Raw genomic sequence first — 12,816 nt, 5'->3', positions numbered from 1 at the left:
TTTTTCAGCAAAACTCGCGGAATTTTAGTTTTACCGAACATATGCAGCAACATTGTTCATATATTTGAAAAATATTCCATGTTTCATTTTACAGTGTACAGTTTTGAAGGGCACACTGGTACAGATGGGGAAAACAGAATGAGTAATTGCTGCTTGAGTCAGTTCATTAAATCTAGAAGTGCTGCTTTTATTCTAATGCCACAACATGCAGAAAGAATGTATTTGCCATGTGAAGGACCTCTACAGAACAAGGCTGGATAAAATATTCGAGGGTAAGAGTAAATTCGGGCGCCTGAGGCTAGTGGACAAATCGGGCGCCGCCATTCACTCCTATAATAAATATCGTTTAATGGGCGCCCGATAGGAAAAAAGGGCGCCGGAGAAAACTAACGTTTTAAAAGCGGCGCCCGGAGACTTAATGGTTTATTACTGTTTCTCATGATTACACATTATTTAATGATTTATACATTTTTAAATATTATTTTTAAACGAAAAACAGTACAATATTTTTTTCCAAACATTATTTTTAAACGAAAAACAGTACTTTTTTTTTTTTTTTTTTTACATTCTTTTTAAACGAAAAAAACAACAGGGGGGTCTTAGGTTTAGGCACCAACAGGGGGTCTTAGGTTCAGGCACCAACAGGGGGGTCTTAGGTTTAGGCACCAACAGGGGGGTCTTAGGTTTAGGCACCAACAGGGGGGTCTTAGGTTTAGGCACCAACAGGGGGGTCTTAGGTTTAGGCACTAACAGGGGGGTCTAGGGGTTAGGGGTAGGTACAGGGAGGGTTACTTAGGCACCAACAGGGGGGGGTTTAGGTTTAGGCATCAACAGGGGGGTCTAGGGGTTAGGGGTAGGTACAGGGAGGGTTACTTAGTAATTTTTTTTAAAACGTTATTATACGTTTCACTATTTAAACGAAAGATTAACGTTTTTACAATTGCCGATTTAATGCACATTATTTAATGATTTATAACTTTAAAAACCATTAATTTTAAACGAAATACAGTACAATACAATTTTAAACGTTATCCATGCTTATCGTTAAAAACCCGGCGCCCTTTTTTCCCAGCGCCCCTTTTTAACGTACGCATATTCGAGATCCTGAACTTGATGGCTCCTGTTTGAAGGAGAAATCATGCAAGTAATTGAATCTGGAAAGTTTGCAGTGAAAAGTCATTTCTGAATGGTGGTGGTAGCAAGACGCATCTGATTTTTTTTGAAGTAGAATGTCAGCCTGTGTCTTTTTATTATTATTATTCTCAGTATGGAGAAGAGCGAGGACTCCTGCCAGGTTATATTTCTGTGTCAGTCCTGTTTGAGAAGTAGCCTCCCTTCCTGCCCCAATGACATTTGGCACAAGGACAGAAAGGGAAGAGCATAGCACAGCTTTATAGTTGTCATGAGAGCCTAGACTGAGGATACATTTTCTAACTGGCAGTGGTGACTACACACTCAGTAAAACAATGAGTGGCAGCTTCGCATCCCTAAAACCCAAATATCCTTTTTTAACAAACCCTCAAAAATCCCACGAGTGATCATATGATGCAATAAAAATCATTTTGCAAGACTTTGTGGGATGTAAACTGTTCAGTGGTGGTTTTCATTGTAGTCCAATCAGAAGTTGCTAGCCAGCTACGTCAGTCAAACATAGCTAGCACTGATTTGTCAGTGAGGAGCACTGATGAGACTGAAACTCTGTTCTGATTTGTTGTGCTGATAGCCAGGCTCATCTGAACAATTCACACTCCACAGCAAATGAGATGAACTAGAAGAGCAGTTTTTCTGTATCAATGTTATCAGAATTTCCTCAGCAATTGTAATACATTTGTGCAGTTTAGCAGCATTTGAAATTTGAAAATTATGAGTGTACCAGCTAATCTTGGCATGAAAGTGGAGTAGAGTTTGATAAAATGTTTACATTAATTTCTACAGGTGCAAATTACAGTTTTGGATGAGAATGACAACAGCCCACAGTTTGATCCAACATCTGACTCTGTGGTCAACGTAGCAGAGGACTTTCCCACAGGTCGAAGGATGGCGCTGGTCATGGCTAAAGATCCTGATGCTGGAAATAATGGTGTGGTAAGAATTGTAGATCATTACAGTACTCCTGTTATTCACAAATATAATATAATGCACAAGTTTATTGAACGTTACATGCATGGTTCAAGATACTGGGGTAACAACCTCCCATATCCTCTTCATGACATCTTTTGAGGTCTTGCTTCACAGAACACACTAACCCTATTCCCCAGCCTTTCTCAAATGCTAACCTTCTACTTCATTCTCTGTTTTACTCTAACCTTAACTCCACTCTACAGAGAACAACCCCCACCCAATCCCTATTCAGTGTGATGTGATTCACAATACGATGGCACCAATGTCCTACCTCCTTTTCTTTGCCAGCCACCAGCCACATTGCCTTCCGGGAGGGGGAATGTCAAAGTTGTTGCACTCCTTTCTTCCTATTGTGATTTGCAGCATGGGGGGGGGGGGGATTCTATTGATCTGTATGGGGGACAACCACTAGGCAGTGTGGGAGGGGACCTATGTGTCAGTGGGACTGAGAGCAGGGAGTTGCATAACAGCGCCATTCCTCACGTATGCATTGAAATACACCTTGCATTAGTTTGCAAGAGAATCAAAGACACTGGCACTAAATGCAGCAGGGACAGATACAACCACACAGGGCTTACCTGCAGCATGCTCCAATAGTTATAAACAGGTCAGTCAGATAGAGATGATAAGAGATGGACACAGCTGCTAAAATACCCTTTATTTGTGGCTGGGTAGACACATATGGATTACAGCAGTGGGGGGGGGAAGGCGAAGTCTGACAGCTGTTTCGCAGGGACTAGCCCTGCTTCATCAGAGACGCTGATGAAGCAGGGCTAGTCCCTGCAAAACAGCTCACCTTCCCCCCCACTGCTGTAATCCATATGTGTCTACCCAGCCACAAATAAAGGGTATTTTAGCAGCTGTGTCCATCTCTTATCATCTCTATCTGACTGAAATACACCTTGCATTTTACAGCATGGCACTTATGTTTATGTACTACATGGGGGTCTTCAAAGTAAAAATGAGAGATTTCAACTTTAACCTAAACAGTTACCTTTACCTAACTCTAAGCTATGACCATTCTTTAACTAAATTTCTCACTCATCTCCCCAAACCCTAAACAATCCAAGGATCAACAATGTTTTTTCTACGAAGATCTCCAGACTGCGGTGCTGAAATCTGTCATTTTATTTCTTATAGGTGACCTTCTCCATAACAGGGGGTAATACAGACAGGTTGTTTGAGATTCGCACAACTAATGATACTTATGGTGAAGTTTTCTTGCTGAAATCAATGGACAGAGAATTGCAAGAGTTATATTTGTTAAAGGTAATGTTAACACTACTTTGCAATGTTATGTTAAGTTTTATAAAGTTGTCTCATTATACATGGGGTTGATCGGAAGAGCCGAATATCGTCAGAATTTGGTGTTCCGCAGGCAAATTCCGAGTTCTGATTTTTGTGTTCCTCAAGTATTTTCTATTAAATGCAATGCCGCAAATTTCCACAGTTAACAGCAAAGCCCCCATACTATCGTCGACAAATTTGCTATATATGAGAACAGTAGGAACATGGTGAAAAAAAACATTGGTGAAAAGACAATGACGTTTTGGAGAAAAACGATTTGAAAGTTTCATGGGAAACTATATATTTTTTTTAAACTGTAAAATGACACATTGAAACAATATTTTCAGAAAACCGTGACCGCCAACAGAATGGCCACTGGGTAATCCCCATGAGCGGTTTTCCACATGGACGGGAGGCCAGGGGACGCCCTTGTCCCCCTGCCCATGTGGGAAACCGCTCGTTCTGCAACTGTAACGTGACCTCTAGAGACGGGTCACTGTTTTCCCAAAATACTTGTTTAGGAAGACAAATTTCGGGTTTCCAGCCAAAACAATGCAATTTGCAACTGTGCGATTTTCCTAGGCTCCCATACTTCATACATACTATAAGCACAGACAAAAAATGCAGCTGGACCGATGTTTGAGATTGGATATAATCGCAACCACAATTTACATCGTGCTAGTGGAAAAGGAATTGTACAATTTCCATTAGAAAACCTATGTCCTTCCATTTTGCGGATTGCAAAAATCCACAAAACACAGAAAATTGCACCCAGAGAATATAGCTCTAAAGGTCCATTCCTACAGCATGATTTTTTTCCGCGACGCACAATTCTTTCTGTGATTTTGCGTGTGTGTGGCTACATTTGCACGATTAAACAATCATCTTTCGTGATGCCTGTCAATCATCACGGAGGGTGGAGGGTTTTTATCTGTGTAATTGGTTTCAGATCCGGATATCTGCAATATCCGCGGATATCCGTGTCAGGTGTCCAAATATCCGCAAATAGTTATCCGGATTTTTTAAAAAAATCCGGAATCCGAATCGGATAGCGTAAGAAAGTTCGGATATCCGGAATCCAGATGAGCATCCCTGGATCCTATAGAGCCTTCCCGCTCCTCTCTCAGTCCCCGTTCCAGTGCTGGCTCCCCCGGTAGCAGTATATTCAACCAATTTGGTCAAATACTGCTCTCACTGCCGAAGCTTCAGTAGTCTTCGGGAGCCTGAGTGCTCCCGAAGACGAGCGGCTCCACACTGCGAGATACACACGTGAGGGCGCAGTACAAAGCCACCTGTCTTCGGGAGCCTGCAGGCTCCCGAAGACTTCAGAAACCTCCCGCGGCCAAGGATTCAAATGGGGGAGCCAGCGCTTAACGGAGGGGACCGTGAGAGGAGCAGGAAGGCTTTATAGGACCCAGAGCCTTCCCTCTCCTTAGGTAAGTATCTTCTTTATTTTTTAGCATAAGAGTATTAGGCAGCACCCAACCATCCAAGAGTGACGTGCTATGGTCGCAGTCCCTCTATCTCAGTAAGGATTCAAAGAGAATGGACCCAGCACCAAAATGACTGGCCACGAGTGAACAGGCTAATTTTGCCTCAAATCATCATAATGTCATCTAGTTGAGGATCCAGGTCATTGACTCTGTCCCTCCTCCACGGGGTCAAATTATTATTGAGAGGTGAAGTGTTCTGGATTAGAAGGTTGGATGCTATGGGTCCTGGGGGGTCTCAATCGTGAGTGTGAGTTGGGTTCATGTATTTTGTGATGGATATTTTTCCCCACATTGTTTTTTGAAACCCAGACTCGCCTGCATCTCTGGTGGCCGCCAGTCTGGGAATGTATTTTTTTCCTTTTTACCTTGGGGGTACCTGTTCGCTGACTTGCCGCCGTTTTTTGCAGCTGCCAGTCAGCGACGATTGTTACTTTTCTTTTTACTTTCTTGTGTGCATCTCACCTACTCTGTCTAAGAAGTATGGCGATGGGATTAGCCCATGTTTTGAGTTATGTCATGTATGTCCGCTATTGGATTGGTTTGTCTATGGATACGCCTGAGAGGCGACGATTGACGCTTCCGGGTTCTTTATGCGTTTATACTTACTGTTTTGCCATATGCATCTTGTTTGGTTCATTTACTCTTATGTCTTACGTTTTTGACATTGGGTTGTCCTTCTATCCCCATTGGTCGGCGTTTTGGTCACTACTTGATGGGGATTGGAGCATCTGAGCAGGTTCAGTTCCCCATCAGGTTCTCTCTGCAAGGGGGAGTGATTTTGTGACAGATTTTAAAGATATTGCAGTGTGCCCTGGTCATTTTGATTGGTTCCTTTGTGAAGCTTCCACTATATAAGGCTGCTTTGATTGTTTGTATACAGAGGGTGTGTTGACCTGATAAAGAGAGGAGTTCCTCTTGAAACGTCATCGCTACTTGCCCTATTTGCTGTATCCTGATGCCTTAAAGCGGATCCGAGATGAAAAACTAACTATAACCAGTAACTTGTCTATATATGTTACCTAAAGTTTAGATAGTTTACACAGCAACTCTAGCTGCAAACAGCTTTAACAGAATATGATTGATTATTCCTGTGATACAATGACAGTAGCCATGTTGTTTGTAAACACTACACAGAGGCAGGCTTATCTGCATCTTGAGCAAAAAACCTAATCCCCCCTCCTCCTTCCTCCTCCCCTCTGCCTCTGAAATCTCTGGCTAGTAATACCTCCCCCGCCTCCTGCCCAGACTGAGCTCCCATGAGCCCTTGCTACTGTCTGAAAGTGTCTTGGCTCACTGAAAACCTGTGGGTGAATCTTGTGTAGTTTATAGGGAATTAGAGTATTAAAACAAAAACAAAAAAGTATTTGGCTTGAGGAATGCCCTATAAACAGTAGGAAAGGAACACAATTATGCAATGAGTACAAGTTCATCTCGGATCCACTTTAATAAAAGAGCTTGAATTACTGAAGACGGTGCTGGGTCCATTCTCTTCAAATCCTTATTTATTTATTTTAATTAAGATTCCCATTAGCTTTAAGTGTCCCAGAGTTATAAAAAGGTCAATAGTCCATGTATTTTATCTCTCCCTGCCCTCAGAAGTTTTATTCTGCCAGGAAAACTTTTATTGATGTCATTTGCTTATCAGTGATGTTTACTTATTCCAGACAATGTACTGACAAGACAGAAACTGTCCCTTCCATGCCTACAAGAAGTACAAAGGGGCCCATACACTCAGCCGATTTTCTGGCCGACCGATCGATCCCGATCGATCGATCGATTGCAAATCGGTTGGCCAATCGACCGATCAATGGCCGATTTCGATAGATTTCGATGGATTTCCATCGAACTGGCAGGGTGGAAAATTTAGGTCTATCTGAAGAGATTGCTTATCAGTTTGCATTGGCCTTAATGGAAATCTGATGGCAAAAAAATGCCATCAGATCGAATTTCAATAGATTTCAAACTGAAATCTATTGGAATTCTATCCTGGTAAAAAATGTTCTAAAAACGCATCAGATAGATCATCAGATGCATTTCTTATCTGTCTGCTGCCAATCTGACGAGTGTATGGGCACCTTAATGCCTATAAGAAGTAAATTTTTTCCAGAGTAAAATGAGCCATAAATTGCTTTTCTCCTATGTTGCTGTCACTTACAGTAGGCAGTAGAAATCTGACAGAAGTGAAAGGTTTTAGACTAGTCCATCTCTTCATAGGGGATTCTCAGCAAGGCTCTTATTCTTTATAAAGATATTCCCTAAAAAGGATTTAAACAATAATGCTGGCCAGCTTCCCTACTCATTACACAGTTTTTTGGCAGTTGGACAGAGCAACTGCCATTCACTAAGTGCTTTTGAAAATAAATATATCCTTGAGAATCCCCTATAAAGAGATGGACTAGTCCAAAACCTGTCACTTCTGTCAGATTTCTACTGCCTACTGTAAGTGACAGCAACATAGGAGAAAAGTAATTTATGGCTCATTTTACTCTGGAAAAAATGTACTTCTTATTTGTCTATGTTTGCACATATTTTACATTTTACAGTTTTTCGCTGTAGTGCCCCTTTAACTCTTTTCCCCTAACGCAAATATAGTGCTTGCTGCATTTTTCCTGTATCCATTTGGTCACTGTGAGCAAAAGAAAATCATATTCCAAATACGGTGCTATGCGATTATTTTGCGTTTTCTCTTTGTTTTTTTCTGCATTTTCATAAAAAAAAAATTAAATGCAATCGCAGTGTGAAACCGAACAAACGCATGAAAACTGGTTTGGAATACACAGGAAACCACTTGGTGTAAATTTAGTTAAAAATTGCATCACAGCTCTTGTGCAGTCAGTGGAAACAAAACTTTTATAAATCGCCAGCGCTATCTCAAGCACTGAACAATTTATTTATCGATTTTGAAAGCACTTTTCTAAGCCCTTTCAGAGCAATTTGCACTTGGCAAAGCATTTTTTAAGCGCTTTAGTGTAGCTTTTTTTTCACTTCCGGACGTCAGTCAGGAAGTGAACTCTTTGCCCCGGAAATGAATAAATACAATGGATTCCACTCCAGAGCTCCGCCTTCAGTCTCCGAAACACGATATATAAACCGCCGCCCTACGCCTTTTAGTTTTCGCTATTTTCGCGATCAAAATCGCGGCAGCTGCGATTTCGATCGCTAAAATAGCGAAAACTAAAAGGCGTAGGGCGGCGGTTTATATATCGTTGGAAAGAGGAAAAAGAGAGCTTCAAAATGGTATGCATCTTTCCATTGTTTCTGCACTGCTCGGAGTCCCTTTAAAACCACAAAGCAAAGGAGGACCCATAGAAAGGCATTGAGAAACAATCTTTTGAGTACAGACACAGACAGCCATAAAACACCTTTAGATGTTTCTTACCCAGGGGCGTAGCAATAGGGGTTGCAGAGGTTGCGACCGCATCGGGGCCCTTGGACCAGAGGGGCCCCGAAGGGCCCTCCCTCAATTACAGTATTAGCTCTCTATTGGTCCTGTGCTCATAATAATCACTTCTATACATACTTTGAACAGTGGTAGTCATTAACAAGCTGTTCCCCATCCCCTTCTTGCACCTCTGGCACTGTAGTTGCCATTGGCAGGTTTTGGTGCCGCCGTATCAACTGTTATGTATAGAGTGCTTGGGGGGGGGGGGGGGGGGCCATTGTAAAACTTGCATCAGGGCCCACAGCTCCTTAGCTACGCCACTGTTCTTACCCCTTTCTACACTATCAAATATAAAAGAAAAGATAAAAAAGATCTATCATATGCAGTAAAGAAGCAGACTGGACTGGGGGTTAGCTGTATGATATACAGATCTTTTTCTGGGGACAGAATGTGTATTGTGACAAAATACTCATTTGTAATTTTAATACCTGATATATGAGGGCTTTTTCACTGAAATAATCTTGGTTAGTAACTGCTCCTTTATGTATTATTTATTGTATTTATAAAGCGCCAACATAGTATGCAGCACTGAACATTAGGGCTCTTTCACACTAGGAGCTGATCTGTGCATGTTAACGGATCGCTCCTAGATTGCGTTTAGAAAGGTAACATGAAAGTCTATGGTGCGACCTGCGACCCTAATGGGGGGGGGGGGGGTAGGTAGGGAGTTCCATAGTGTTGGAGCAGCACTCGCGAAGCCCTGGAGGCGTGCATGGGACTGGGTGATGCAGTGGGTGGTCAGGCGAAGTTCATTGGTGGAGCGGAGTGAACGGCTAGGTGTGTACCTCTGAGTAAGGCTCAACACACACCATACAATCTTGGTTGTTCAATCTCACCACTTTCATGTAGTATAAGAGCTTATCTAATCAATCATACTAGGTATTTTCAATCTGTTGGCCCTTATACTACATAGATTTGGTAAATCTGTACAACCAAGATTGTATGGTGTGTGTTGAGCTTAAGACCTGCCTGCAGTAAAAATGTCACCGTGTGATAAATGTCAGAATGTAAATCAGGAAGAGTAAAGATTTTACAATGGGCAAACATTAACTAAATAATTTATAAATAAAGATTGTAAAAATTAAGCACTTTTTTTCATTACGCATTTTCATTGGCGTTCCTCTTTAATGTAATTTGATGTAGAACACAGTATTTTTTGTGCTTTGTTTTTATTTATACTTAGGCTTCCATAACTGTTTTATAATTTTAACAGATTTAGGAAGTATGTGTTTTAATTTTCTTTTCTATGCTCTCAGTGGCGTAGCTAAGAAGCCATGGGCCCCAGTGCAAGTTTAGCATTGGGGCGCCGCAAGCACGCTATAGATAACAATTGATACAACAACAGGTGCAAGAAGGGGATGGGAAACTGTGTGTTAATGATCACTACTATTCAAAACAACTATAGAAGTGAATATTATCAGCACAGGAGCAATAAAGAGCTAATACTGTGTTTGAGGGGTGGGCCCTTCGGGGCCCCTCTAGCCCAAGGGCCCCGATGCGGTGGCTACCTCTGCACCCCCTATTGCTACGCCACTGTATGCTCTATTTATTTATTTGAATAAATCATGTACAAATAAGCATTCACTCATTTTATTTGTGTTCATTAACGGTTTAGATCCAGGCTTCAGATAAAGGCTCTCCATCCCGAAGAACAGATTACACCTTAACAGTGAATGTGTTAGATGTGAATGATAATCCTCCTGTCATCGATCGTCCATATGGTTACAATGTCAGTTTGTACGAGGTATGTGCAAATGTTTTGTTGCTAAGCCATTTAACATTGACCGATTTCATCTGTATATTGTACTGTTGTTAATATAATTTGGCTGGATGAGATCACATGTAGATAAATAGATGAACACCTCAAACCAGGGACATTTGTGCTCCCTTTGCAATAAATTAGCACATACAGTATAAGCATTCACTAAGAAACATTTCTGTTACATTTCTCTAGGGCCCTCCCACACAGAAAATTTCAATCACGGTGCGCAGCGATCATGATTTTCACTTGTTTTCGAGTGTACATTTTGCTGCACCGTTACAGGTGCTGATCTCACGATTCCCTTGACATCAGCAAAATGCATGTGCTTCAAAATTGCATTTAAATGCATGTTGTGTGGAAGGGCCCTAAAAAAAGATCTGAGAACCTTTTTCCTAAAATATATGAAACTAACCTACCACTAAAGAAGGTTTATAAATAGAGAAGGCAGTAGGGAGCAGTGTGGAAGGCATAACTTGCCTTCGGGGGCTGCTCCCTGCCCTCCCATCTATATGCGCTCCTTCATTTTCGCCTGAAAGACCCGCAGCTGCAGCAGTTTGAAGAGCTTGTGGCGGTGCTTTGTGTTTTGGGAGATATAGTACTTCAATGTGAGTACATGTCCTACGGCGGTCAGGGATCTGTGACACAATCGTGTGAGCTCGAAACTGTGGGACCTGTGGGTCTGGAGAAGATGGGAAATCAAACAGCAGCTTGGGAGCAGCCTTCTGAAGGTAAGTAATGCCTGATACTCCCCCTTCAAAATATTTTAAATCTAGCCCTTTTACATTATACAATTCAGAACAACCAGGAAAGGCTTTCCCATTTCTCTTACTTGTAGATTGGACAGAATCACCTAATGAGTGTTAGTAAGTGATAAAAGGTCAGTATTTAAAAAAAAAAATTGCAATTCACCATTGTGCGAGGATAGTTAGAGGAGTGTTCGGTAGCAGGTGGGAATGGAACAATATGGATGTGGAAAATGAGCGGAAAAAGTTCGGTAGTTATGCGGCGTTAATGATTTGCATGAGATACTTTGCCGCTCTGGAAGCTGGAAAGTAAAGGATTGTGGGTAGGAGGTTATTACCAGCACGTGACCGCAGAGGGTCTCCCTCCCTCTTTTTTGACCCCCTCCTTCCATTACAAATCCTCTTCTATCCCCTCCTTCCATTACAAATCCCTCCCTCTGTTCTGATCCTTTCCGCGCTCCCTCCTAATGAAACATGTATCCAAATACCTCCTCCGTTTCACCCACCCCTCTCCCTCCCGATCCCTGGCAGCGCTGTGAGATGAGTGGGGGTATAACTCACACTGCCTCTCTCCAGCGATGATCCTGCAGTCTCCTCCACCATACAGCACCGGGCCACTGCTCACAGTACGTAGATGTGGCTTCTGTCATTAAGCCGCATCCCCGTACTGTGAGCAGTGGACCGGTGCTGTAAGGTAGGAGAGACTGCACGATCATTGCTGGAGAGAGGCTGATCTCACAGCCCTGCCGGGGATCGGGAGGGAGAGGGGTGGGTGAAACAGAGGAGATATTTGTCTAAATTTTGAGTGTGTGTGTGGGGGGGGGATGGGTACACGGAGGAGACACCTGGTGACCTTTTTTTTTGGGGGGGGGGGGGTTATTAGAGGCATCTGATTTAGTGTTGTGGTGGGCGGGTGGAGGAGGCATCTGGCTATGTATGGGGGCCGGGCGTAGATGCATCTGGCTATGTATGGGGGGGTGGGGGCGCAGACACATCTGGCCAAGTATTGGGGGGGAGGGCGCAGACGCATCTGGCTATGTATTGTGGGGGGGGGGGAAGGGGGCAGATGGAGGAGGTATCTTGATAAGTACTGTGCGTGTGTGTGGGGGGGGGGGGGAGGAATGGAGGAGGCATCTGTCCCTAGTATTGTGTGGGGAATGGAGGAGGACATCTTGCTTAGTATTGGGGAGGGGGGTGGAGGAGGCGGCATCTGGCTTAGTATTGTATGTGGGGGGGATGGCGGAGGCACCTGGAAGAATAGTTTGGGTGTGGGGGGAATTGAGGAGGCATATTGCTTGATTTTGTAGGGGGGGGGGGTGTGGATGGAATGGAGGAGGCTTAAAGCTAATGTAACCCCGTATTTAAAAAAAAAAAAAGTCAGATACTCACCTAAGGAGAGGGAAGGCTCGGTCCTAATTAGCCATTCCTCTCCTCTCCCGGGAGAGTAGAGGGAATGCTCTATGGGACCCAGAGCCTCCCTCTCCTTAGGTGAGTATCTGACTTTAAAAAAAAAAAAACGGGTTCCCATTAGCTTTAATATTGTAAATGGGCTGATCTCTGCTGCCTCAAATATACAGTAAACTAGCTGCAGAGTGAGCTGCAGCAGCTGTGTGAAAAACCACATAATTCCATGTGCATTGAGGAGATCATTAGATGTAAAATAACAAATAGTCACAACCCCTTTTTTCCCTGGTGAATTGTGATTTTGAGAAAAATAATGTACTACTACCGCCTATTTATCGCATGAATTTCGCACAAATTTCGACCTGTCGGTATTTCAGCCTATATTTCTGAAGAATTGCTATTTTGAGTTATCACATGAGGTAAATTACCGAACCTGTGATAAATAGTTCGGTAACCTCTGGTGAATTGACGCCAAAGAGACATAAAACATAGATCAAGTACAGACTTGGTATGGTGTTACATGCAGCACGTACTGTATATTTATAACAAATCACAAATTACATT

At 42.7% G+C, this 12,816-nt stretch overlaps 1 protein-coding gene across 5 annotated transcripts in view; it reads left to right on the top strand.

Moving 5' to 3' along the window:
• CDH23 (cadherin related 23) overlaps positions 1-12,816 on the top strand; it is a 1,682,716-nt gene that overhangs the window by 1,338,797 nt on the left and 331,103 nt on the right. For 3 of the 5 annotated variants that reach the window (XM_068258239.1, XM_068258230.1, XM_068258228.1), the window contains 3 exons: positions 1,936-2,085; positions 3,262-3,390; positions 9,959-10,087. In XM_068258239.1, the coding sequence (XP_068114340.1) occupies positions 1,936-2,085; positions 3,262-3,390; positions 9,959-10,087 (408 nt within the window). Of the gene's footprint in view, positions 1-199; positions 273-1,123; positions 1,145-1,935; positions 2,086-3,261; positions 3,391-9,958; positions 10,088-12,816 lie in introns of those variants that run through there. The other 2 variants (XM_068258229.1, XM_068258227.1) reach the window with 2 other exon arrangements.

The sequence above is a fragment of the Hyperolius riggenbachi genome, chromosome 10 (genome assembly GCF_040937935.1).
Source record: "Hyperolius riggenbachi isolate aHypRig1 chromosome 10, aHypRig1.pri, whole genome shotgun sequence".
NCBI classification, from domain to species: Eukaryota; Metazoa; Chordata; class Amphibia; order Anura; family Hyperoliidae; genus Hyperolius; species Hyperolius riggenbachi.
The sequence above is the reverse complement of the archived record's forward strand: the minus strand, read 5'-3'. Positions and strand labels throughout refer to the sequence as shown.